This window comes from Megalops cyprinoides, chromosome 1, assembly GCF_013368585.1.
Source record: "Megalops cyprinoides isolate fMegCyp1 chromosome 1, fMegCyp1.pri, whole genome shotgun sequence".
Lineage (NCBI taxonomy): Eukaryota > Metazoa > Chordata > Actinopteri > Elopiformes > Megalopidae > Megalops > Megalops cyprinoides.
The window spans coordinates 9029132-9057070 of record NC_050583.1 but is presented as its reverse complement, the minus strand read 5'-3'; the positions used below and the strand labels follow the sequence as shown (position 1 = coordinate 9057070).

Below are 27939 nucleotides of genomic sequence, written 5' to 3'. Positions count from 1 at the left end.
GGAATAGAGCATCAGTATTGGTGTTAACTGTGTGTGGTGTGTTAAATCTTCTTAAATTGTGTCTTAAATTAGTCATTTTTCAAATTAGGACACCAATTTCAGTGGCAGACAAACAGCTACAAAGAACCATACATGAAGTGATTATCCAGCAACTTCTGATGTGACATGGCGTTGCAGTGAGACTACCTAGGACAAGACTAATATTGAAGATTCACTGCCCAGAGATGCAGCTCTCCTGACAGCACAACAATTGAAGGAAGTTTTGAATGTGCACAGGGAAAAAAAATTGAGATTGAGTTTTACTACGACAAGTCTGAAGGTAAGAAATCAAAGTCAGGGTCAACAACTTGGGTGAGTCTTGTGTTGCTGGCATGTTTGTCAGTTTATTTACCTCACATGCTCTGGTGAAAATTTTTTAGGACTAATGTCAACTTGAATGTGGAAGTGCAACTGCAATACACATTTAGTGCACATAAATTGTTTCCATTAAACATAAAATAATTGACAGAAAACAAGGAATTAAGCACATTGGTACAGGTTTAAGTGCGACATCCAAAGGTTTGGAGCTCTTCTGCAGCAGAAATGATGTCATTGCAGGTCTTGTTGTATGCAGGTTCCTGGCACTCTGCCTCCGTGGGCCAGTACTCAATCCAGGTGCCTCCACCCAACATGTACAGCAACCTACAAACATGCATATAAACACACAGCATAAATTATACAGTCTCACCCTATACAATACACACACACACACACACACTTCATACAGACATACAGAACATACACACATTAGATTATCCAAACACACATCATGTGCATACATACAATACACACACAAAAACACACTTGGGGTGTTCTGTTTATACAACATTTCATGCCACTTTGTTTTACTTTGTAAGTTGCTCTGGATAAGAGTGTCTGCTGATTGTGCTGTATATACACACATATGCACCTGTTCATTGTAAAACTACACATCATTTGCACACATGCAAACACACATATACGTACACTATATGGACAGAAGTATTCGGACGCCTGACCATTACACCAACAGGGACTGTGATGACATTGTATTCAAATACATGTACTTTAATATGGAGTTGGTCCCCCTTTTGCAGCTATAACAGCTTCCACTCTTCTTGGAAGGCTTTCCACAAGATTTTGGACTGTTTCTGTGGGAATTTGTGCCCATTCATTCTGTAGAGCATTTATGAGGTCAGGCGCTGATGTTGGACGAGAAGGCCTGGCTCGCAATCTCCGTTCCAGTTCATCCCAAAGGTGCTCGGTGGGGTTGAGGTCAGGACTCTTTGCGGGCCAGTCAAGTTCTTCCACACCCAACTCATCAAACCATGTCTTTATAGTCCTTGCTTTGTGCACTGGGGCACAGTCATGTTGGAATAGAAAAGGGCCTTCCCCAAACTGTTGCCACAAAGTTGGAAGCATAGCATTGTCTTGGTATGCTGAAGCATTAAGACTGCCCTTCACTGGAGATAAGGGGCCTAGCCCAAGCCCTGAAAAACAGGTGTGGCCAAATACTTTTGTCCATATAGTGTATATTAACATGTACATAATATACACAGGTAAGTTTTACAAACTCACCATGTGCCTGTGTATAAGACACAGAAACATGCTTGTACGTGCACTACAAGCATGTACGTGCACTACATACATATTGTTACTGTCGGGCAGAAACCTCGCACCCATATTTCGTCAATTTTTTTTTCCATAAATCAATGCTATTGGTCATCTTTTACATGTGTCTGTGTAAAATGTTTTCAAATTAGCCCTAGGTTGCAAACTCAGTTAAAACTATGCGGTGTACCTGATTATCAAATTTAGCTCTGATGTTAACATTGTGATTATAGATGGAAGTGTTTGCTGAGGAAACTAGCGTAGCTAGCTAGTGATGTGACAAGAAATGATCAGATTATTCATAGCCTTTCTCTCGCTAGCTAGATCAATCCCTATTAGAAAACTCAGTTAAAACTCTGTCCATCATTGAAACAGTGATAATAAATGAAGTATAGCAGGTAGCTATATTGTAGAAGAATACACAGCCGTAGTAGGCAGTTGTTTGGAGACAGTCTCTGGCTGTTTGCAATGCAAGAGCTGCAGTGCAAGGCTAAATAAAGAACTGGTTGTTCGAATAAGTACAGCGGTTTCTTTACGCAAGAAACACTAAGTCTGTAAAGGCTAATGTTTCATGTATTTGGGCCAGAGACATGTGGGAGCGGAGAAGAGTGCAGATAACCCACGGTAGGTTGGAGTGCTGTTTAGTCTAGCATTTGCCATCTAGTCATAGCCAATACTGTCTTCAATAGCCTGTTCATAGCACTTAATCTTTTATAACAAGAGATTTTGGCCAAATGTATTCATCCCAGGAAAAACTGAGTGCACACATAGCTATAATAAACTTTGTAACCTGTAAGTTGATGATAACGTAATGTGATGCACTTACTGTCTCAGATGCGGCTGTTCTAATCAATGACGGACAAAACACGTATCTCGACATTCGCTGGTCAAAAACCTCATAACTTCATTTGAGCTTGATTTTGGTGAAATATTAATAATATAATGACACATGCAAGTATCTGACCATATATAAAGACACAACACCAACTTTGACAACGCGGTGTTCAATTATTATAAAAACAGGATTTTCTTCATTTCCTGAAAAGTAACGGTTTTGGACATACAAGATTTCTGCCCGACAACGACGATATACAAGATGTTTTCAGTAAATACATGTATGAATCGCCAACGTATCATTTCAAGTGTCTTAATGTTTTTTGAAAACACAACTTGAACACAGCAGAAAGAATCCCAGTGTGTCTATTCTGGCTGTCTGGCGCCCTCTCCTGAGTGACTGCAGCAGTGCAAGTCAGAATCAGCTTTGGACTCACCTGTCCTTTCCTTCGACAAAGTCCTTAAATTTACCCATGATCAGGTAGGTACTTCCTTCTCTCAGATCTATTGCATCTCTGCAATAGGGATGGGCCATAAATATACGCCCTTTCCCACCCACACCAGTGTCAGTGCCTGCAGGGAAACGGACATTTTACCAGGTGGAGGGAACAGTCAAGTTACATTCCTCCAGCAATAAACAAACTATATTGTTAACACGACCACTTAATTACACCCACCAAATTTCCCATTGGCTCTGTGATACAAGTTAGCGGATATTCAGAAACAACTGGCGTGTTGACCCACAGTTCATCAACTGTTAGAGAGAGAAAAAGGCTGGTGAACAAGAACACTGGGGGCAGCTCAACTTACCTTCTTTGATGACTTCATCTACCTGAATTGTGAAGTGGTCTAATGCAGGAGTCAGATCAGCATGGACCACTGTGGCTTTGTAAACTGCAGAACATGGACACGGTCAGTATGCACACCTCCAGACCTGTTGTCTTTTGTACTAGTAGGAAACACCGTTCTGTTGGTTGTTCAGCAATCAGACAGAATGAGCATGAGTGCTTAAAAAGCCTCTTTGTAGTTTCACAATGCAGTTTACCATAGTCCAGTGACCTTACCGTAGTCCATACCAGCTTCGCAGGCTGAATTCAAGCGGTCCCAATCGTTGGCTGTATTTTTCCTCTGGTAACTGCAGTTCTCTTTGAGCAGAAAAGGAAAGCTAGTGAGGAAATGGCAGGCAGACTTTCTTTCTGACATCACTTCCTTGTAGTAGATTCATGCACCTTCCGCACACCGGCACACCTCCTCATGGCAGATCCTGTTCAGGGCTCCATCTGTCTTCTGCGGGTGGTAAAACTTCATGCAGCGGTTTTCTGCAAGAACAGCGGTTTTATTTCCTCAAGCTCTTTGCATATGACATGGCCAGAGCCATGTGTGGGTGCTGTGTTTGCCTTTACTGTGATAAGGCCTCTGAAACAGTGGGGAAGACTGGAGCTCACCAGTAGCATAGTACTCGTACAGGGTGACAGCAGCTGGTTGAAGCAGCCCCACTTCGGTCATCTTGTGTATCCTGAAGACCACTCTGTCAGACAGCTTGTGAGAGACCTGATTAAAGGGGAGGGAGAGAGGGAAATGAAGAGGAGAGAGAGAACACAGATTTATGGACAGAGTCCTATACATTGTCATGCTTTGATACCGAGATGAGCAGACCAACAACAAGTGCTCTCAGCACAGCCAAAGGAACACATTCACACCTTATCCAGGTAGAAAAGGAGGGAGCCCTTGTCAGACAACCTTTTGTCCATTTCAATCTTCTGGACGTACCGGTCTCTTCCGGAGGTTAACTGATGGAGTGAACATGACGTGAAAAGAGACGTTACATCAGTCCGTGTGCCAGAAGATGATTTATTGACTCTAAGCTGTTACTCTAGGCTAAAGACAAGTAAGGGAAAAATAAAATTAACTTTAAATCTTTTGAATTGGATTGACAACAACTTTGGTGACAAGAAATTGTAGGGGTCGTTTTAACTCAGTGTTTTATGAGTGAGTGGTTTCACAGGCCACAATGACGACCCCAGTTTTGTTCCTCACCCTTGCAAGGTCTGTCTTGTCTGCAACGAATCCTGTGAGCATTGTAATATCCAGCACAGACATGGCGGCATCTCTGTCTGGAGACAGGTACCTGGGGAACACACAGGTATGTCAGAGTGCCGAAACAGGCTTAGGTTGACGAATAAAGAACAGAAATGTAAACTAATTGTGGTCTGTGGACATTTCAGTTTACATGGAAATATGAAAATCTGAGTTGCTCCTTCCAGAGATCCAAAAACGGCTAAGTACGGCTAGGATTCATTAATGTTTTGCATTTATTTAGTGGAATACTACAATGTGTCTAAAGTACCTTCCTCTGTAGTGTCAAAGCTTCAAGGACTACAATCCCAGCTTTTTACCCTCTACACTATGCTTTGGTTTCAGAACTTTCTGCTAGATTTAGTCTTTTTTTTCTTTCCCAAAGACTCTTAAATTTCACTGGAGCTTCATTGGGATATCTGCTGGTTCAAGGCTGAGTGTTGATGGAACAGGCCTTTCCCAGTTGCTGGGGTCTGCAGGGGTCAATGTGTACAACTTCTGCATTTTTTCCAGAGGGAGATTCCTTCATTCTATACTTTTGTACAATCAACCATATTTGTAGTAAATCCAGTCAAACTGTTCTCATTTGCACCCTTGTGGACTGTTTCAGACCCTGACCATCCTCATCTACATAAGAGAATGTAATCTTTTATTTCTAATTTTGGTGGTACCAGAGATGAGGATGGAACACCACTATAATGTTCACCTTCAGTCCAAGAGCAGGAAAATATCTTCAATATTTCACACATTCATGGAATACCAAGTTCATTATAATGTGCACTTGTTCTGAGAAGGTTAACAGCATAAACAATGGAGTATTAGATGTACAGTATCTGGAGGTCAATAAAACCAAAATCAAACTGCATTTAATATAAAAAGTTAAGTCTTTGAGTTCAGTCTCACTTGCCTCATATCAATTATGAGCTTGTATGTTTCCAGGGCATTCTCATCGCCTACTGCAAAAAAGAAAACAGACTTAACCAATGTAACATTAAACAAGGTCAGGGCAACACTGTCAGTAAGATTACTGTCCATACTATGGCTGTGTCCCAAATCACACACTAGCATATCATGTAGTATGCTTATCAAGTATGCCTGGCTATTTGGCACATTCACACCTGATAGTATTTGTAGTGTAGTATGCCTGAAAGTACCCTGAAGTCATACTACAGTTGTGAAAAGAAGTGTCATTGTATTGCACAATATCCAGGAAGTGCTTCATATTTCCTATCCAGAATTCACTGCAAAACAAAAGGAGTACGGACTTTTGGTGAAGTTCAAAAACAGAAAAATGGAACACAATTAGAATAGTCCATATACTCGCAGCTAGATGTGAACAACCATTTGTATCAAATCATACAATGTGTTTTATACTGACAGATCATTTGATGTATTGTCAAATAACATGCCAGTTGTGGTATTTCTTTTGAGAGCAAAATACTGCACCTGGTCAGCCTCTACTGTAGGTAAGAGCAGAATTTAATCTGATATTCTGACAGAGAAGTAATTCACAATTCACACATACTGTGGACTTGTGTACTTATTGATGCATACTAAAAGACTTAGTACAGAGTACCAACTACACAGCATATTAGTATGCAGTTTGCTAGAATGCGAGTTTGGGCACAGTCTATTTCTTTATGCAACAGGGTGCACATTTATGTTGTCAGAATGAAAAATAATGCTTCACTGTCCAATAAACTACCTTCTGACTCCTCCTCAATCTTCACCTGCAGGTCAAAGTTCTTGCAGTCTGTGTCCTTTTCCTCTGGCAAAGCGTGGTATAAGGTCACCACCTGCAGCGTAACCAGCAGGCTGGTCAGTGCACATGTGATACCACTCAGAATTTAAAAGGGAAATATCATTTATTGCAAGCTTCAATCATATACAATTCTAATTGTACAAACATGTTACAATCATAGACTTGCATTAAATACAATTCGGGTAAGCTATCAATGCTTGTAACTCATTTTTGCTTATTGGTTAAGTAAAGCCCCTTCTGCTTTTATTTTACACATTCAGGTGAAGTATCTTCTCCAGTGGTGTAATATCAGTGTCCCTCATGGGATTCAGATCTGCCCACCCTTGATCTTAAACCCAGCTCCTGATCACCTCTTCCAAATTGTATGGCTGGTATTGTAATCACATAATAGCAGCTGTGCAAAGCAACAGGTATACCTGAAAGTACTTTTCTCAGCAAAATTGTGATAAATAAAAGAGAAACTTCTGTAGGAATATTTCAGAACTCAGCACTTGTGAGTTTCTTATGGAAATTTGTTTTTTCCCTTGTAAAAAAATCATGCATCTTAAAATTATGTCACCACCTGAAATGCAACCAGCAGGCTGATTCGGGTCCATATGCTGCCAGTCAAATTCCCACACTGATGTAAGTACATCACGTCATGCTTAACAGAGGGGCTTATGCAAGTAAATTTTACACATCTCATGTGACACTTGAGCATAAATGAAAATTTAATTCAACCTTCAATCACATGAAATTCTAATCATACAAATATTCAGAATTGAATTAAATACATACTTTGTACTTTGTTTACACAGGTTGGCCAAGAAAGTTTTGCTTTTATTTTTAACCTTCAGGTGAAGTGTCTTGTCAGTGTTCCTCAGTGGATTCAAATCTGCAGTCCCTTTATCTGAAACCCAGTTCCTGACCAACTCGTCCATATTGTTTTGCTTATAGTATATATAGTAATTGGCTTGAACATAATATGCAGAATTACAAAGGTACTCCAGACAGTAATTTATTTATCGGCCATATTTTATTAAATAACAGTGCTCACACTCACTGGTCTGGGAGTATTTTAGCCTGGTCTGACACTGTTGCTCATTTAACTTTAATGGATGCACTTATGTTCTTTTGTGCTGGAAGTGGCTGTGCGTAAGAGCGTCTGCTAAATGCGTGTAATGTAATGTAATGTAAATAAAAACCGAGCCTATCCTATCTATGGGAATATTGTGAAACTTTTATTTTGTGAATATTATTCATTATCCTTTTTACATATGTAGATTTCATCCAATATTAAAGCAATTTGAAAATTATGAGGGAAAACAGACAGACTCCCCATCTGAACCTGGAAGTGACAGAATACTCACTGACAGGGTCCCCTGGCCAGATCCTTCGGCAGTGATTTGCAGGTCTTGGTCAGTCCGAGTCTGTAAACACAGAAATAACTGTCTTTAACTGACACAAGAGCCTAGTTGTCCGTTTCAAAAGATGACGGGTTGTTGGGACTATTTGACTAATCTTTTTATTCCATCTCTTTTTCTTTCTCTCAGACTCCCATGCATAATTTTGTTTAATCACTCCCTCACCAATTCTCTTTTCATGCTGTCATTCATGCTCTTCTTGTTGTGCTCCCTCTCATTTTCTGATAGGCATACTGTGCACCCCCTTTCCATCAGTTTTTTCTCTCTCCTCCGCTTTCATTCCTTCGGTCCTTCTGTTCGTCCCCTCCGATACTGTCCATCTGACTCACCTTCGCTGAGCGAGTGACGTAAGCGTTCTCGTTGTTGAAGGTCCACTTGAGGGGCTGGCTGCGGCCACTGATGTTGATGCTCACATGTAGGTCGACATCCTTCAGGTCAGGCACCTCTGTCATGTACTCAGCCACAGCCTGGAACACTATGATGGTGGCCTGAGTGGAACAACAAGACAGCAGCGAGGCTTATTTCAGGTCCTGATTGGCAGTAGGGCTCTCCTGTCGTTTACAGAAGATGTCACCCTATGAAGCGGGTGATTTAACCGATGGATTGTGTTTTAAGGTCTGATGCTGCACAGAATTCTGTACAGAGGGACTGATCCTTATGGAGTGTGGATCAGACAGAGTGATTGGGATTAGCTAATCAGATGATTTTAAGATAAGCGAGTCTACACAAAATTCTGTGTGACACAATGCCCTAAAATGGATATGGCAATATGTGAAAACTGAAAGACCAAGAGAATTTAGTTTTGAGCCGTCAGGGATTGGGACAAGAGAAGAGAAGGGTCTTTGCTGGAGTTTACTGATCGTCTCTGAAAAACCAGATATCTACCTCCTGCATTCCACAACCTGTACGTACCTGGGTGGAATCGTGCCTCCCACTGTGGAACCTCTGCTCAGTCAACCATTTCACCACGCTACCAGCCTGGTCAAACTCCTTAGCCTTGACCAGAGCCATCAGAGCATAACCTGTGGCCTCCAGGGTGAAACGGTGACCTCCAGGGACCGGCCAATGCGTTCTGTCTGTAATGGCAGATTGGGACATGGGTTCCATTCTGGGGTAAAATTGGCACAGAACAAATCTTGGTCAAAGCAGCTAGACAGCTTAGAAAATTTTGGGAAGTTGGGTTAGAAGGCTCTGGAACAAGTCCAGAAATGTATAAAAGGTTCAGGTTCACATTTTTGGATTTGAGAGAATTTCCCAACTTTGGTGATCAATAGCCTCTCCTGTACTTTGGACTTACTCTCTATTGCTTCCAAATACAGCCATATCAGCACCGACCAGTGATCTTTGAGTCACATGCGTGGGAATTTGGATAATGATGAATGCCTAAGCCTAAGCTTTTGTGTGACTTGTAAATGTTTGCATTTGTACAGGGATACACGTAGGCAATGTTAAAATTATAATCTTAATTTTACCTAAATGTGTCCCTATACAATTATAAACAATAATACAGTAAGATTATTAGACTAATTGGACTAAATGGTGCTGGCAGGATGGGCTTCCCCTTTGAGCCAGGTTTTGCTGCATATTTCTCTTTTAGCTATTAAGTTTTTTCTTACCACTCTTAGGTTGGGCTTGCTTTTGGCGGTTCAGGCCCAAGACCTCTGTTAGGCTGCTTTGTGACAAATTATTATTATTTTTTTAAAATAATGGTTCCAGCTAAAATTTGGGGGTAATAGTGTTTCTAGGGCAGGAGATGCATGTCTGTGTGCATTCCATCTCACACCATTTTTATAAAAAGTAGTTTATGAAAATGACAAATGAAGAAGATTTAGTTGAACTTCCACAATCAGTTCTTCACCCACAGACTGTCCCTTTAGTGAGGTGTTGTATTCTTGTATTGATTTGGATTAGGAGTTGTTTTTAGGTGACTATAACGTTGATAGATTGGGGTTTAGATGTCACTGGGCAGAAATCCAATCTATACAATAGAGTTGTGTGTATGCAGGCAATTAAAAGGTGCTATAAGTTGTCCTGTTTTTCATTCTGGTCTTTTGTTGGTGCAGTCCTAATAGAGTAACATTGACAGATTTGTAAAAGATTTTCAGCTCCATTGAGACATACCTCGCCTGGCCAACCTTTGGAACTTTGTCATGCAGTACTTCTAATATTGTTGACTCTATGGTTTTTTTGCTTGTGTTGTATTGTACTTCACTTGTAAGTCGCATTGGGTAAAAGCGTCTGCCAAATGAATAAATGTAAATGTACCCCTAGCAACAACTAGATTGGTTTCTTTCCATCATTCCCCCCTTGCCATGCAGGTAAGCATACAGAACCACGAGGAGAGGATGCGTCAACTGTGTGTCATAAGCACTGTGCACTCAATGTCAGAAGTGTGGGTCATGGGTGCCCTGTCCACTGTATGAATCATGAACAGTATGGCAGCTGAGCACTGTATGGGTCATGGGTACTGTGTACACCCTCAGTGCATCAGCTCACCAGTGGATGCGAAGCGGAGCAGGATGGGCAGCTGGTGCTTCCCCTCGAGGGCCAGGGCGTAGGAGGTTATGGCCACGGCGTAGGGGTTGGTCAGGCTGTGGATTCTGCGTAAGAGGAACTTGCTAGCTTTCTTCATGCTGTCAGGCAAGCTCTGGAGGCACAGAAATTACAATGATAACATGCTAAACCTGTCAATGCAGAGAATTCTGTATATTTTGGGGAGATTTACAAATTACATGACACATTTCCTTTAATTTTTGTATAAATAAGGCTCTGTAGGTAGAAAGGACCACCTGTTATAATTACCAAACAATAATTTAATTACATATTATAAATAAGAAGAAAACAAGAAGTATTGTCTATGGGGCGTGAGATAAAGCGTGATGATGTCAGTCGACAGTTTCATAGGTGATGTGTAAAGACTGTGTGTCATCAGATGTGACGTGACCTGGTTGCCTGTAGGTTTTCTACATGTGGAGTGACAATTCACTCACATTTACTCTCTCCGCACAGATGACATACGATTCCTGCATGGCAATCAGGACAAACGCAGTCAGTGATGCGTCAGCGTCTTTCCCACGCACACCACCCTGTGGGCAAAAACACAAACTGCATGCAAGTCCTTGCTCTCCAAACGCACTGTCCTTTACATGAGTGGTGCTGCACTATCAGTGTCCATGGCTACAGCCTTACTTGGGAATCTCTACATTTACATCACTTGAAGAGCTTGAGAAAGGAGAGTAGGTGTGATTAACTGATTAGCATAGAAGTGACTTATGCATTGTTTTCACTTTCATAAAACCACATTCCACTCACAGAATTCCATGGTGTTAAGCAGTAACAAAGGAAACCTTTTAGTAAATGAATCAATTACTTCATAGTTTACAATGTCCTTATTTCATAAAAAAATGCTATCTAAATGTCCAGTAACACAACTTGAGTAGGTGGTGGTAACTGAGTAAGAGCCCTGCTGAAGTTCAGTTGCAGTAACGTACCACCATCTCTTCATGGTTAACTGGGGCATCCTCTTTGAAAAGTCCATCCACGTGCTGTGCCTTCAGGACCAGCCACTTGAGGGTGCTGCAGAGCACATCCTCCTGGATGCTGATGAGACTGTATGCCATGCTGAACACTTTGGTCACGTATGCTGTCAGCCTGGTGTAAAGGAAAAAAAAAAGTCTTCACCATGTAAGAGCACTGTACCTCATCAATATGTGACACCTTAGGGTAAATCAAATTCATTTACATTTACATTTATTTATTTAGCAGACGCTTTTATCCAAAGCGACATACAAAAGTGCACAGAGTAAGTATTAGCGACAGTACGGGGACAGGATGTGTACAGTTCCACAATGAGACAGTAGTTCTCGGGGGCGGGGGTAATTGTGTGACAGGTCAGTCCAGGTATAGTCTGAAGAGAATTGTCTTCAGACCACATCACCCAAATGTGAACTTTGGTGATTCCTATAGTGGAAATTTCTCTGGTAATGAAATGTGTGTAGCTGAAATTTGAAAACCCTGCTGCGAAAATGGTGCGTTGGTATACTGGGTGACAGATAAGAATGGGTTAAACTAGATAAGAATGATGGGACGGGGCTCACCAGGTGCTGGGTTTTGTATCAGTCCAAATGCTGTAAGAGCCGTCAGCTTTGCGATATGCCAGCTGTTGTGTGTACCCTGAATATAAAGAGGGAAGTGGACAGCAAAACACTTCTTACATACAAATGGAATCCTGTACTGATAGTTGGGTCAATGATAAAACATTTGTATTTATGCAATACCACTGTAATAACAAGAATTTTCAAATCATTTTTATGTACTGAAACAATTGCATGAGTAATTTTATTTGTTGATTTTCTTATTATGTACATGTTGTTTTTCATATGCTGTATGTTATTAATCTGCAGCCTCTTACCCTTTGTGATGTATTTGATGGCTTTGGCACGGCGATCTACCCCCACTTTGTCCCACTGGCCAGTTCTATCCAGGTAGTGTGTGGCGACAACAGGTTTGGTCATGGTGATCATGTTCTGCTCGCCGCAGCCTGTGGGCTGGGTTATGAGGCTTCCCATGGGTTGGCCGCTGATGGCGGCTTGAATGGTCTGACTCAGAACCTCAGCTGTGTAGTGGACAGACATACCCAGTGGAATATACAATTTAAAAACAGGTAAAGAAGTGTCTCCAAACCATGAGCGAGGATGTCCCCTTACCTTTCACGCTGATGTAAGTCTGTGAAGGTGAGCCTGGCACCTGGGAGGACAGCTTCACTCTGTCAATTTTCTGTGACTGGACACCACCTGACAGGAGGGTGTGTAAAGTGTCACATGCACATGTCACGTCTTGAAAAGAGTAAAATACCAGGATGCAAAAACTGCAGTAGTGGTCCTCAATCAGTAAGAGCCACAAAATTATCCAGAATTTTTGTGGTTGGGATTAGTGGTGGGAAAGTAGAGCCTGAATCTTATTTTTGGTTGTAAAAGAATGCACACACTTAAAACGGCAATGGTATGAGCTCATCCCCTCACATATATTTACTGTGAGAATCCAGATGGTAAACAAAACTCAATCCATGAAAATTTTAAGAAGATAGTATGTTTACATGGTCATAGCATGATCCAAAACTCACCATGGTCAGATGGCCTCAGTACCACAGTTACACCATGCTTTATGGTTTTCACTCCTTCAGCCTATGAGAGAGAAAACACATGGATTAAGCAGCAACTTCAATTTGCTTTGGTTTAAACCAGTGTTTCTCAATCCTGTTCCTGGAGCCCTCCTGTCCTGCATATCTTTTATCTATCCTTGCTCCAAACATGCTCTTGATTAAATCAGGTGTGCTCAGCTAATCAAAAGTGCCATGATGAGTTCAGTCAGGTAGGTAGAGCAGGGAAAGACGGAAAACGTGCGGGGCAGGGGGTCCCCGGGAGCAGGATTGAGAATCAGTGGTTTAAACCAACTGCACACCTTTAATAAGACATGCCATTGTCTGATTTTGTTTTGGGAACACTGAAAATGTGATCCCAGTAGAATAATTAATATTAAAATTTTGGATTACAACAGATAAGGAATACATAATTATCTAACAAAATATGTGTAAAGAAATACAAATATGAGTAACAGCAACTTTTATATGCATGGTTTTACAATGTTTTTATTCAAATATAAAAATGAAATGGGCATTCGTTGTCACATTTGTATCAATGGTATGAGGAATGTGGTATATTGACATGATAAAAACATTGTCTACACTGGAGAAAGTTCAAATAAAATCATCCCCTCCAAGAGAAGGTCACGATTAAGCTATACACGCAGAGTGCTTACCAGACCCCTCACTACATGGCCCTACATTGGAACCACAGGTCTGAACCTGGATTCTTCCTGTCAGTACTCCGGCCCCGTAGCTGTTGTGTTTCTGTTCTTCCCATCTGTCATAGTGTCCATGTGCTTTTGTTTTTCCTTGTGTTCCAGCCCTGCCCCGCTCTCCGCCCTCTCTCCGCCCACCTGATTATCATGATCGTCTCCACCTGCCTGCCTGCGCACCTGCTTCCCATCACCTCATCAGCCCAGCCCTATATCTACCCTGCTTGTCTTTGTCTTGTTTGCCAGATCGTTACAGTGTTTTGCCTGTCTCGTTCCCACCTGTGTTTTCCCTGTTTGGATTTACTGGTTTCTGCCTCACCTGCTCTTCGACTCCCAATTTCCTGATCTGCCTGCCTTGACCCTGCCTGTTCCTGTCTTGATCCTTGTTTTGCCCTTGGACTGCCTGCCTGGTTTTTTGACCCTGTCTGTTCGTCTTGCCTGCTTGTCTGACGATTCTGCTAATAAACACCTGGATTCAGAGCACTCGTGGTCTGTGTCTGAGTCCGTGGCTGAGCCTTGACAGTACGATCTGGCCATTATGGACTCAGCAGACCTTCCCCAGATGAAGGCGGCACTGGAGCCGCAAGGTGCGTTGCTAGGGAGCCATCAGAACCAGCTGGAAGCCATCATCAAGACCCTGGAGAGCTTCACCACCAGCATGGCGGGCATCACAGCTCAGCTACACAGGCTGCAGCTGAGCCAGGAGAACCGCCCCGCGCCACCCGCAGCAGCCTCCTCTCCTGTCCCGCCAGCACAACCGAGCTGGGAACCCCAACTGCCACCCCCTGAATCGTATGCAGGGGACCCAGGTACCTGCAGATCGTTCCTCTCCCAGTGCTCCCTGGTGTTCGAGCTCCAGCCCTCCACGTTTCCCATGGACCGGGTGAAGATCGCATACGTGATCACCCTGCTGACAGGCCGAGCCAGGGAGTGGGGCACCACAGACTGGGACGCCGGCGTTCCTTTCTGCCACTCCTTTGGAGTCTTCGCCGAGGAGGTGAAGAGGATGTTTGACCGCTCCAGGCACGGTCGTGAGGCTGCCAGGGAGATGCTGCTAACCCTCTGGGGCGCAGGTCGGTGTCGAATTTCGCCATTGATTTCCACACCCTCGCTGCCTCCAGCAGGTGGAGCATGGAGGTGCAGTATGACACCTTTCTCAACGGCCTCGCAGAGTCCATCAAGGATGAGCTGGCCACCAAGGAGCTACCTGCCAGCTTCAAAGCCTTGGTGGATCTGGCCATCCATGTGGACCAGCATCTGTCGCAGCGCCACAGGAAGAGAGGAGCCAGGGGACTGCTTAGCCCCTCACGAGAACATCCATCTGTTCCGGCTGCATGGAGTCCTGCATCTCCGCCGCCTGCCTCCCTGGAGCCGATGCAGGTCAACCGCACTTGGCTGTCTCCCACCGAGTGTCAGAGGAGGATCAGCACCAGGTCCTGCTTGTACTGTGGGCAGCCTGGCCACTTCATGGCAACTTGCCACGGATCCTGCCTGGCAGTTTATGGTGGAGGTGGACGCTTCAGACATGGGAGTGGGGGCCGTCCTGTCACAACGCTCAGCTGCCGACAACAAGCTTCACCCTTTTGCTTACTTCTCCCATTGCCTTTCACCCTTAGAGCGCAACTATGACATCAGCAACCGGGAGCTGCTAGCCATTAAACTGGCGCTGGAGGAGTGGAGACACTGGCTGGAGGGGGCGAATATTGTTCCTGGTGTGGACCGACCACAAGAACTAGAAGTACATCAGGTCGGCAAAGCGTTTGAACCCCAGACAAGCCCGCTGGTCCCTGTTTTTCTCCAGGTTTGACCCTCTCCTACCATCCGGGAGCCAAGAATGGCAAGCCAGATACCCTGTCTCGCCAGTTTGCACCTGCTAAGGACTCCCAGGAGCCCAGCACCATCCTGCCCGCCTGATGTATTGTCGCGGTGGTGCACTAGGACATTGAGACCACCATCAGCACCGCTCTCCGGGCTGAGCCGAGTCCTAGCTCCTGTCCTCCTAACCGTCTCCATGTTCCCCAGTCTGTCCGTTCCCAGGTCCTGCAGTGGGGGCACTCATCCAGACTCGCCTGCCATCCCGGTGCCCGTCGCACGGTGGCGTTCATCAGCCAGCAGTTCTGGTGGCCCACCATGCAGGACAATGTCCGGAACTTCGTCTCTGCCTGCTCGGTCTGTGCCCAGAGTAAGACGTTCAACCAACTGCCCGCCAGTCTGCTGCAACCCCTGCCGGTTCCCAGACGACCCTGGTCCCACATCGCCCTGGACTTCGCCACCGGTCTGCCCCCGTCTGACGGTAACACCACCATCCTCACTGTCGTTGACCATTGTCGTTCTCCATGTCTGTACACTTCGTTCCCCTGCCCAAGCTACCCTCTGCCAAGAAACCGCTCAGCTACTAATCCACCACATATTTAGGTTGCATGGACTGCCCACCGACGTGGTGTCTGACCGGGAGCCCCAGTTCACCTCACACTTCTGGAAGGCCTTCTGCAATCTCCTCGGGGCCTCGGTCAGTCTGTCCTCTGGCTTTCACCCCCAGTCCAACGGCCAGACCTAGTGGGCGAATCAACAGCTGGAGATGGTGCTGCGGTGCCTCACATCCCAGGAGCCTACAGCATGGAGCCAGCATCTTCCCTGGGTGGAATACACTGTCAACTCTCTGCCCTCTTCATCCACGGGGCTGTCTCCCTTCCAGTGTCGTGTAGGCTACCAACTTCCTCTGTTTCCGGCCTAAGAAAAAGAGGTCAGGGTCCCCTCGGTGATGGCATTTGTCCGGCACTGCCGCTGCACCTGGAGACGTGCTGATATCGTGCTGCTCCGCTCCTCGGCTTAGCCTAAGCGGACCCTGCCTTAATCTGGGACTTCCATTGCCTGAGTCCGTGCCTGAGCCTTGACACTTGACACATCTTCAGCACGGCATAGTTCTAATCTGTCTAGTGGAGGGAGATGAATGGTAGGTGAATGGTGATGGGAGGAGGCTAGTAGAGGGACAAAGGCTAAGCGGAGGTAAGGAGACGGAAATGGGTGAAGGAGTGATGGGTAGAGTATGCACTTACCACCACGTGAAGGGACTTCTTGACACCATCAGCAAGGCTGGAGTCGAAAACGGAAGCCTTGACCTCAATGGAGTGCTGTCCAGGGGTCATAGGGATGATGACAAAGGGGACAGCACGCGAGGACATGGGATCCATTTCAATACCATCCATGCGATACTTCCTCTTCTTGCTGGCAACACTGCACACTTCCTCTGTCTCCATCAGCTCCACCCGAACCTGATGGTGGGAGGGTCACACATGTGACCTACGCTAACAACATGATAATGCTACCCTTCTCCAGACTGTATCACAGAAATGAGGTTATGAGTTACACGGACATCTCACCATTATTGCCTCTTCAAGGTAATTGTATAGCACAGCTTTGATTTCCAACTGCTCATTTCGTACTGCAGCATAGGGCAGCTTCAGATCAATGAAGAAATCTTTCATCACCTTCATTTCAATGGCATCTGCCACGCAGATTCCTGTCAACAGAGTCACACTGATGAAAGACAACTGCAGTATATTGTGCAGGTCTCGTTTCAGTCACCAAAACACAAAATTTTAAAACTTTAACCACCATGCAAATTGAGGTGTATCCAAAATGATGCTCTGACATTTGTCAGTAAAGACCAATGTTATAGGACTGTGAATGAATTACACCTATCTACAGTTGATTGCACAATTCAAACTGAATCCTAGTTAAACTGATAGACACAAGGAGGACTACAGCCGCAGGGCAGAGAAACGGAGTCTGGCAGAGGAATAGTACCGTTAGTTTTGGACAGGCTGATGGCAGTGACTTTCCAGGTTGTGACGGAGTCCTTCAGAAAACTGTCTTTTCTTACTGACGTGGACACACTGGGGTATGATGGAAGACAGACAGATCCGATAGTTACACTGCACGGACAAAACTAATCGGCAGCAAAGACAGAGATGCCCTGTTCAGCCATAAGACAAGATGGGTACTGTTCTAAAGTGGTAAACTGTTACTGGTAGCGGCACCGTGCAGTCACAGACAGGAAGAACCACTGAAGGTGCAGTGAGAAGGCAGGTTTTTGAGCCCAATGGTATGCGGATTCTGTACAGATTCATTGACCTTGGATGTGGAACATCTGAAATATTATTAGGGCCATCAGATCTTTGCTATACAACATCAGAAGAATCTACCCCTTCCTTACCACCTACTCAGCCCTGCTCCTGGTCCCAGCTTGACCGCTGCAACTCCCTCATCAGCCCACAATCTCCCCAAATTCTCCCATGTCTCATCCATTCTGATCTCCCATATCCAAGCATGAACTCTTCTCCTTTAGTTTTACAAGAAAATTTTGAAGGTTTACTACAGGATATTCTGTATCTTTTTTATTAGGTATGCTATAGCGTTACTGTGAGCTATTTTACATTTCACTAAGAGCTTATACACACTAGCTATTTAAGCACTGTGTTAGTCTTGTACCACCCAACATGCCACTTCATTGGATGCACTGTGTACTTTATACTCTGCTTAAGAGCATGTGCTAAATTACAAAAATGCCCACTATATGCTGATCTGCATGTCATAAACATCAGTGATTCTGCATATAAACACTCAGTATCACACCCTAAAACAGTGGTTCTCAAAGTGGGATCCCCAGACCCATAGCTAGAGGGTCCACAAAATAATTTGCTATAAATTATAAAATTGTGCTGTATCATTAAAAATGCATATCTACAGATGGGGATCATTTGCGCCAATAAAACAAGCATATTGTGTCCATTACTCCCACCCACGTTAACTTTGGGCCAATCGAAATCCTGATATGATTGTGACACATCACGTCAATCTGTCATGAATCACTCACTTCACTCAGGCACAATGAACCATTCCTGCTCTTGCGTAGCTTGGCTTATTAGCCAGATAGCTAGCTGGCAAGCATGGAGAAATATTTGAGTCAGTCCACACCATCAAGTGACACTAGCTAAATTGAGAAAATATGATGACAGTTATATCTAGTTTGGTTTTATTGAGAACAGAGACGGGAGACCAAAATGATTCATGTGTCTTCAGGTGCTAGCAAACAAAGCCATGAAGCCACCCAGCTAAAGCAACAGCTGATTACAAAGCACCCGGAATATAAGGGTAAAACAAAAGAATTTTTCAGTCGAAAGAGTGAGGAATACACCCGCCAGAAAACACGGCTCACCCATGTCATTAATTTAGGTGAGCTCATAAAGTGAGTTATTGTGAATTGTGTGAGATAAGCGTGTGATGTAGCAGCCTAATGCAAATATTCCAATAAAATTTTTCTGACGTAATAGGCTTAATTACTATAATGTGTTCTGTAACACTGTTATGATAACTTCCGTTATGATTTGTTCAGAGCTTTCTGCCAATGATTTGAACAAGGAAAAATAAGTCAATTATTTTAAAGCTGAAGCATTTACAGAAAGTCAGCTTTAGACCGGTAATTTTAAATGTCTGGGTTTATTAGGACTATGTCATTAGGACTATGTCAATCTTGCTACTGTTTCTGAAAGCCTTTAAGATCAATTACTTGAAAAGCTGTCAAATGCTGTCAAGTTGAGTCCAAATGCAAGTTGAATAAAACGACCCTCTGTTTAAAAGTAAATAAGTGGTATTAACATGATTCAAATCGAAATGTGTTTCTGTTCATCACTATGAAACAGGTCTGAAGTATTTAGGCTGAAAAGTTTTAGAGAATACAAATAGTTCCAATGGCATCATAGAGTCCAAATGGTAATGAGCATATGCTTAATCTGTGTCACGATTATGAGGGGGTCCTTGGAAAATTTTTCCCCTGTAAGGGGTCCCTGGTCCCAAAAAGTTTGAGAACCCCTGCCCTAAAACACCATCAAACCACAAAACGGTGAGAAACACTGCACATCTGTAGACAGAAAGTAGCGCTGCACAGCTGTAGTCAGAGGGAAGCTCTGTGCATCAGTTCTTCAAATACTGGAGTCTTATGTGCCTCTGGCAGCTCTTACCATTGTGTCCGGTCTAGGGGACACTCTGGCAGTGTCATCTCCTCCCATAGCCAGCTCTCAAAGAACTGCGTGCAGGCCACAATGTCATCACTGCTGATGTAGTGATCTACTTCATCACCTACGCATGGACAGACAGGCAGACAAGCCAGAATGAGTTGAATAAAGACTCCAACTCAAGGAATCTCTGATGTGGAAATCAGACAATGGAGTTTACCCCTACTAGTCCCTTCAGTTACTCCTCTTGGCGCTTTACTGATCATTAGCCCAATATTTTGGAAACAGAACTATTTTACCTGCCATTGAATCAAAAGCAAAGCTAGGGTATGCCAACTGAGAAAGGAATAGCCATGTTCGAAGGGAATGATGCTATTGTCCAATCTGGTATTCTTATTCTCTGTTGAACACAGACTCCTCTAATGGCAGGAGCATTCTGCCTGGCGCATAGCTGTGACCTCACCACTTCCCTACATCCTGACAGAATGGCTAAAGCTCAGAGCGGGCCTTACTGCGTGCCAGGAGGAGCTGCTCCGTTTTGGCCTCGTCGTGTTTCTGGTCCACCTCTGAACAGCAGTGCAGGAAGGCTTTCACGCACTCTTCTCCGTCGATGATGAACTGGGAGCGCCGCTCACATGTGTAGCCCATCAGACTCTCCACCATTCCATCCTGACAACACTGCTTCGCCAACCCAGAGTAATTACTTGCTGCGGCAGAAGGGGAGAGACTCAGGACCAAACCACACTCCCAGCTAAAGTGCCAGACATGGAGACAAAGGAGGAAGAAAAAGGTAAGGACCTACCTTCCCAAATAATAGCACATAATTCTATTTCAAACAGTCATTCATATTCAAATACAAATAAGCTATGACAAATTGTTTAATCAAAAACAACCAAAAAATTATGCGCTTCAGTTACCATGTTATATCTGAACATTTGTTAAGTTGATTCTTGTGAATAACTGATATGTAGTAACATACAACCTTGTACCTCCTCAAAGACTCAGAGAGGCAGAGATTTCCCCAGGTGCAGTGAAAGGGTTCTCTTACCTAGTGACGTTTTCAGGTCGATCAGTGAGAGTGAGCGCCGTCTGCGAGCCTTAGGGTGAGCAGGGCATTGGGGGTCTGGAGTCACAGACATTACAGAGGAAGAAAGAGTCACAAAGGGCAGCAATGACTGTGGTTTGTTTCTCTGGGAGTGAAAACAGTAGCTCCCATATTCAGACAGACTTAGACATGCAGAAATGTACCACTGATGCACAAGTGTTATCTACTTCACATTCATAGATACTACTGTACTGCACACAAACAATGTACGTAGACCAATGAGGTATGACAAAAATAGTCATACCTGTTCTGGGTATAGTTCCACCAAGACTGGATTCAAACACCAGTCCAGCGTCATAGAAAACTGCCATGCTGTCTGCGCCACTTCCAGCCGTACAGCCAATGTCGTGCTTTTCAATGACATCCCAGATCTACATGTGGAGAAACATGCTTTAAACAAGAACAAGCAGATGTGTACAGCACCCCCTATAAGCCAATATTGCCGAGAGCTCATCCCTCCATCACTCTTACACCAGCAGGAAGCCACCATTATTTATGCAATAAATGTTCTTTGCTTACCTTTGTTTGTGTCAATCTATGCTGACTGTTGAGGACGTAAACTCCTTTGTCCACGGCCACAAGTCCCACTTTTGCACCTGGGTCACCGGTGATGGTCAAACTGAAGGGCTGGTGAGGTTCATAAACATCCTTTGGTCTAGTGGGGGAAACAGTGAGCTGCAGGCAGAGAAGGAATACACCTCTATATTCAGCACAACTCAGTCACTGGTATATCAGATATCTCACTAAGCATGACTCAATAACAGACACACACCTTTAAATGTACAGGCCATTTCTCATTCAGCATTACACTCACCTGTACAGGTATAATTGCAAAACCGCTTTCATTAAAGGTTGCAATTCATTTACCGTTCCCATGCAGTTGTCCTTCACTTCGACCCAAACAGAGTCTGACACCACCTCTGTTCCCACATGGTAGTACGCCACCAAGCGGAAGGAGGGGATCATGTCCTTGGTTACTGGGAGCGATATCGTCACCAGTGACAGTTCTTTCAGTCTTTGATACCTCTCTGCACGGACAAGTTGCCCTTTGCTCATTATCTGTTTGGGTACACACATAAGTATACATCAGACCCTTCTGTGGGCATTCTCAAGTACAACCACATGCAGGTATACACAAGTACCTGTTCAGATACACACTCATAACAGGTACAGATATAGACACATTGCACAACGGGTGTGTGATGGGTGAACAGTACAGATACACACCAGGTAAGTGAGGTGTTGGATCCGATCCTGAACATCTGGGCTGTTTTTCAGACTGAGGCTTATGCTCAAATTGTGTCCAATCTCCAGCTCAGCTTCCTGGATGCTGATGTGCAGGTAGTTCTTGGAGCCGCCCTGCGTCTTGTACGGTAGGGCTGTCATGCTCTCTTCAGCCTGCTGCTCCTGAGGTATGCCATGGGCCTTTGTCCTCACCTGGAGATGAAAAGACAAAACTGCAACATGTCTAAACACATCAGACCAGCTCCAGAGCTCCAGCCCATCAGTCAGGAATATGTTGCGTGGCAACAGTAGCGTCGCTCTCTTTCAGTCTTTGCTGGTTATTTGGTGCTGGCTAATGAACCGCACAGAAAAAAAGAAACGCAACAAGGAGAAATATTCCCAGAAGCAAATAATTTATTATAAAAACCAACATGTTATAGAAAACCATCTGTTTTCCATAACAGATGAAAATGTAAGCATGGATTGATATAATGGATTGATGCTTCTGAATCAGTTTCTGAAATGCTAGGCTCTGTAAATGCATTCAACATCAAAGTGGTGGGATCAGAGGTTTGATTCCCGAGTGCAAACGGCTTGGGGGTGGAGCTCACAGTGATTGGCAGATGGGTAGCCTCCTCCTGGGTGTTGATGGTTAACTTGGTGACACCGTTTTGCTTCGTCCTGCCCACAACTGGCCCTGGTGTCACCTCCACCTCAATGTCTATGGCGGGGCTGCCATTTGGGTTTGTGACGTAAACCTTTCAAAGTCACATCAGAGAAATGATCAAAGCAGCAGTGTCAGGGCTCAGGCTGGGACTCAGGTGCAGACAGGGGGGCAGGACGCACAATGGATGTTATTTAAACCAAATCGGAATTCCAAAAGAACGTGGTCAAAACAGGCGAAGTCAAAAAACCAGAAAAAGCACAGCAAGCGGCACCAAAATCAGATCCAAAAAAACGTGATCAAGAGAAACAGGCAAAGGATTCAGCAAGGCAGGCAGGCAGACAGGCAGGCAGGCAGGCAGGCAGACAGAAAAAACCCAGCTTGTAGCAAAACAGATGAACTGAGACGAACTAGTGAGGAGACGCGAAACAAACAGGGAATATATATAGGGCGAGGCTGATGAGGAGATGGGATGCAAGTGCGCAGGCAGGCAGGTAACCAGGTGGGCGGGGACAGGGCGGAGAGCAGGGCAGGGCTGGAACACAGGGAAAAAGCAGTAAACAAGAGCACATGGACGAGGAAAACAAAACTAAACCAGGCTAAGAAGCCGCAGTCCTGACAAGCAGAATATCAGACTGCAGTATATGTCATGTAATATATTTTTGCCCATCATAATGCATTTTAAGATACACTGAACAAAACAATTTCTTGCAATTTTAGATCATCAGTGAACATTTCTGTACTTTTGTTAAGAACAGAACTGTGACTTTTGCAAAAATTGTAGATAAAACACATTCCAGTTGAACTATCAGCTGAACCATTCATTAAATGGAAACGCAACACTGATAAAGAAAAAGTAAAAAATAATATATATATATTTTTTCTAAATATAGTAAAGAACACAAACCATGACATCAAATGGCATCCCTGGTTTAAAGTAGGTGGGAGTCTTGTGGAAGTGGATGCTGTAGGGTGAGGTCACTATCAGGACTCCCCTCTTCTCTGCCTCCACCATTTCACTGCCTACCAGAGGAAGGAACCAATCAGCGTACAGTCACTTTGTATACACACAACCTCATACACTCACTCATATAGGCACATACTGTGCATACACTGTTACACATTCGCATTTATGCAAACCATAACGGATATAAACACATGCTTGCATGTATTATCTAAAGACTCGTACAAACACACACACAGAGCACAGGTCTTACCACTGCTTGTTTGGACACTGGCAGACACATATAAGGGCAACTGGAGGAGTTGGTTGATATCGGGGAAGGATTTCAGAATATGCTCTCTTCTCAGCGTGGCCTTGCCCCTTCCTGCTATGACCTGTATTCAAAATGAAACCCATCTTAGATGACCAGCCATGAAAGAGGGACAGTATAAGCTGTTTGCTTATGTTGAGGTGTGGGTGATACAGAAAAGTACACTGACATCCACAATCTGCAGAGAGGCAGGAAAACTCTTCTTCTCTCCTTCGGTCAGCAATCCAAACACCACAAAAGCCTTCCCCATCACATCCATCCCATAGAGGTACCTTAAGAGTGAGACAAGAGGAAGGTCTTCACCACAGGTACAATTACATTTATTCGCTTGGCAGATGCTTTCATCCAAAGCGACTTAAAAGTGAGGCAGAGTACAACACAAGCAAAAACCATAAGGAGTCAACAATATTAGAAGCGCTGCATGACCAGGTTTCAATAGTTGGCCAGACAAGGTACAATTCAGCTGGTAGAGATAACGAGTACATTAATCCATTAGATCACATTTTCTTTTAATCTTTCTCTTAATAGGGAAATGGTTTTGAGACATGAGAAATCCCTTTAGGTGGTAGTGCTTCAGGTGCTCAGGTGAGAGCGGAGGAACTGTGTCTCCAGATGTTTTTTGAAGACAGAGAGGGACTTGGCATCTACTGCTGTGAGCAGCTCTTGTCAGTATTGTGCTTTTGTTTTCCTTGTGTTCTAGCCCTGCCCCGCTCCCCGCCCGGTCTCCCACCGCCTGATTGCCTGCACACCCGCTTCCCATTCCCTCGTTAGCCCTGCTCTATATCTTCCCCGTGTGTCCCTGTCTTGTGGCTAGTTCGTAGCAGCATGTGTTTCACCTGTTTCATCCCCACCGTGTTTTCGTCTGTGCGCTCTTCTCGTTTTTTGACCCGCCTGTAATCGACCTGATTCCTGCCTGCCTTGCCTGAACCTTGACATCTCTAGGAACTTTTTGTGGACAACTGATCCAGAATCAGGTTCCCCACCAATAATTCCCCCAACCCTTTAAAAAAGCTAACACAGACCCAAAGTCAGTACTTTGAAGCAAAATGTATATACAATTTGAAATTCTTACTGAAAACTGCAGTGGAGTATATGTTAGCCACACAAGGTGTATTAGTCAGACGTTGTCTCCCTAACGCACAACAATCACATTATCCTACCTGGCCCTTATTTCGACAGACAGTTCAGTATCGTTGGTGTAGAAAAAATCCTGTTCTGGTGTTAGCGTGACCTCAAAACTGGGCAGCACTAGAGGGATCAAAGAGAAAAAAAAGATTTGCACATAGTGTATCCCTGTTCTCTGTTGATGGGAATTAACTGCAGTTTTTGCCCCCATGTAAGAAAAGTCATAGTCTCACCATATTCCTTCACCTCAAAGGCAGCTGTAAAATTCTTCTGTGGGGTTTGTTGGAATCTTGACACCACCTTCCAGGTCCCTATACTGTAAACCAAGAGAAGGTCAGAGGTGAGAGGTCGTGGCAGTAGGTAGGGGGGGGGTGGGATGTGAGCAACATGTGTTGCCTTTGACAGTACAAACCTGACAATCTCTGGGAGTTGGTACTGTCCAGATATTATCCCACGGTCTGGATGCACAGTGTCTTTCTGAATTGTGATTCCATCAGGAGTCTGGATGGGAAATAGACAAAAGGTTTTCTCTTTTCTGGTCATCAGTGTGACAAGAGGAGAAGACAAGTGGTCCACGAGGTTGGTATGACTCTATGTTTGAAGGACAATAGACAGTAAAACTTTACCATGATTTCCACAGAAACACCAGCTGTGATTGGCTCCAAGCCAGGGTTCAAAGCAAAGACCCTGTAACGAACTAGAACATCAACGAGTCCATTATTGAACACAGCAATCACTAGGAATACTGCAGACTGAATGGAAGCACCAGTTTGCCACTGTTGTTTAAATAAGAGTAACACAGTGACAAAGCACCATTAATCATTACTAACTAATGAATGACAGATTTATGGACCTGGGGAACTGGGAAGTATCCTGCTGTTGTTAGAACTAAAGCAGTTCACATTGTATAAACATCTCATGCAAATTTGACAGATTAATCTGATGTACGTCTATGGAGACGCACACTATAGTCCTCTGATCTATTCATCTGCATGGCCGTGGCACTGAAAACAAAATTAAAGTGTTTATGCATGTGTATCATACATATCAAAGATAAATATGTGTTTGAAAACAGAATATTTATTTTTTAAAAAGACACTGCGGTTATCAAAGCAAAAGGTGCTTCCAAGTGTTAATTTAAAGGTGTGCAGACTTTTGGCAACTAAGATATTTAAAGTTTTTCTTTTTCAATATATTTTTTTAAACTGAGGCATTTCACGTAGGTTGGTTGTTGGTTGATTGTTGGTTGCAATCTGTAAATTAAGCTAAAAAAAAAGTCTGACTTGTCTTCATTTCAGCCTTTAAGGTGTCAAAAACATGGAATTTTTAAAGGGTGTGTAGACCTTCGAGATCCACTGTGTCTATCTATTCAGCATAGTGTCTGTGAGTTATTTTAGCCAGTAGATAGTGCTGTTGTGATGCAGAAGGCTTCATACAGTCATACCAGTACTTGCTGGAGTGTAGATGGTCTTATCTGTCTGCACAAATATGTACCCTGACTGGAAAGAGAGAAGAACGACTTTCTCCAGCTGACGCTGGGGAAACTTTGCTTGCAGACAGATGTACTGTTGGAGTCGTGACTCTTTGTGAAAAGAAAGATCATCATCTGGGATCTGAAATAAAAACAGAGGGATGCAGTTCTGAGTTTAACAAAGAAGCATTTCTCTGATTTGCTGTTCACAGTGGTGGGACCTGAAATGAGTGGATGGGCAGAGGAAGTGATGTCAGGGGATTTGGAAAAGACCCCTCTCTGTGCTCTGGGAGTGAAAGACATAGACACCCACCAGGATTTCCTGCAGAGCCTGGAAGTTGTTCTCAGCACTCAGGGTCACAGTTTTGGAGAAGATCTCCCGGGTTTTGGCTGGGAAGTTCTTCACCATGATTTCTACATTGAAGCTCTCTCCCATGTACTCCTGCGCCTCCACAAACACACTCTCTTTGCTGCCCACTCGCAAAAGGTTTGGCGCGGTCAGAATGAACCTGCAGAGAGGAGAGATGCACATTTACCGTGTGATGCAGTCTGGAGTCAAAGGACAACAACTAAGTAGCAAGGAAGAGAAGGGAGAAGGCTGAGGAACCCGAGGTAACCCGAGCTAAGAGGTAAAGAGAAGGGGGCTTGAGAACTATGTGACAAGCTCATTGGCTGTTATCCCGCAGAGGACACTAAAACAAACCTGTTGAAATACTTGGCAACAGTATGAGAATGAAACTAACCACCTCCTGAACACATACACATACATACATACAAGCATGCCCATAGGCACGCACACACACACACACACACAGCTACTAACAAACCTTGCAGTCATTGAACCACAAAGCCCCAAAAACCTTTTGCCACAATGACACCGTTAAAGGGATTTATTGAGCATAGCACTCGGTGGCGTCCTCGGTTGTTCATTAACCCTCTGTTTAGTCTCTGTTATTCTCTAAAACGAGAAGGCATATTTATTCTTATACTTTATCCACAGCTCAGCTTAAGTAACTTGCTAAAGGGTATAACATCAGTGTTCCACCCTGGAAATTGAATGCTAGCTCCTGATTTCAAAAACAGTTAATATGTGTTGCTACCAATTAATGAATTTCTTATGATTTTCGAACAAGAATTTGCCATACTTATGGCAAGAGCTAAGCAAATACACCAGATTTTTTTCTGACCAGCGATCTTCTGACAATGAATCACAAACATGATCCCTATTGACTTCTCCAATTGTTCCATGTCTCTACTGTGTCCATGCAGGTATGCAACAGTCAGATTGCCTTCTCCTGTGTGTGTCCCAAAGGGATAGTGACCATGACTCTCAGTGAATGTATAGAGTGTGTGTACGTATGCATGTAGTACACTCACAGCGGATCATGTGCAGTATAGTGCGTCTGTATACGGTATACTCACAGTGGATCACTCAGAGAGAGTGCAGGAAGAGACAGAGCCAGCGCAGCCAGCCACAGCACGTCCACACTCATCTTGCTCAT

At 44.0% G+C, this 27939-nt stretch overlaps 1 protein-coding gene across 2 annotated transcripts; it reads right to left on the bottom strand.

Annotated features, from left to right (window-relative positions):
• Positions 1–359: 359 nt before the first annotated feature.
• Positions 360–27939, bottom strand: LOC118777217 (complement C3-like). Of its 2 annotated transcripts, XM_036528007.1 has the most exons (40): positions 27860–27939; positions 26751–26946; positions 26411–26579; positions 25593–25663; positions 25200–25467; positions 25002–25089; positions 24011–24113; positions 23785–23905; positions 23475–23590; positions 22515–22661; positions 21907–22116; positions 21547–21738; positions 21199–21354; positions 20924–21050; positions 20623–20697; positions 20087–20281; positions 19581–19698; positions 17368–17456; positions 16941–17080; positions 16617–16832; positions 12827–12887; positions 12411–12497; positions 12116–12319; positions 11802–11877; positions 11196–11355; positions 10695–10790; positions 10201–10351; positions 8617–8780; positions 8034–8192; positions 7651–7710; positions 6245–6335; positions 5447–5495; positions 4501–4591; positions 4164–4253; positions 3909–4014; positions 3693–3782; positions 3528–3608; positions 3274–3357; positions 2901–3036; positions 360–681 (listed from the first exon to the last, which is right to left on the bottom strand). In XM_036528007.1, exons 1-40 carry the CDS (start codon positions 27937–27939, stop codon positions 540–542), a joined length of 5055 nt encoding a protein of 1684 aa, XP_036383900.1. In that variant the 3' UTR covers positions 360–539. The 2 variants fall into 2 exon arrangements, with proteins under 2 accessions (XP_036383900.1, XP_036383892.1); XM_036527999.1 differs by lacking the exons at positions 360–681; positions 2901–3036; positions 3274–3357; ... (1 more) ...; positions 3693–3782; positions 3909–4014 and having other exon boundaries at positions 4146–4253; positions 25200–25282; positions 25379–25467.

What these genes read in the sequence shown, in the direction of transcription:
- LOC118777217 (XM_036528007.1), bottom strand. Translation starts at nt 27,939, where the DNA reads ATGAGCAAGATGAGTGTGGACGTGCTGTGGCTGGCTGCGCTGGCTCTG. An exon ending in TCTGTGCGGAGAGAGTAAAT is followed by an intron (nt 10,352 to 10,694) that starts GTGAGTGAATTG and finishes CTGTGCCTCCAG; the next exon opens with AGCTTGCCTGACAGCATGAA. An exon ending in CGAAGCTGGTATGGACTACG is followed by an intron (nt 3,358 to 3,527) that starts GTAAGGTCACTG and finishes CATGTTCTGCAG; the next exon opens with TTTACAAAGCCACAGTGGTC.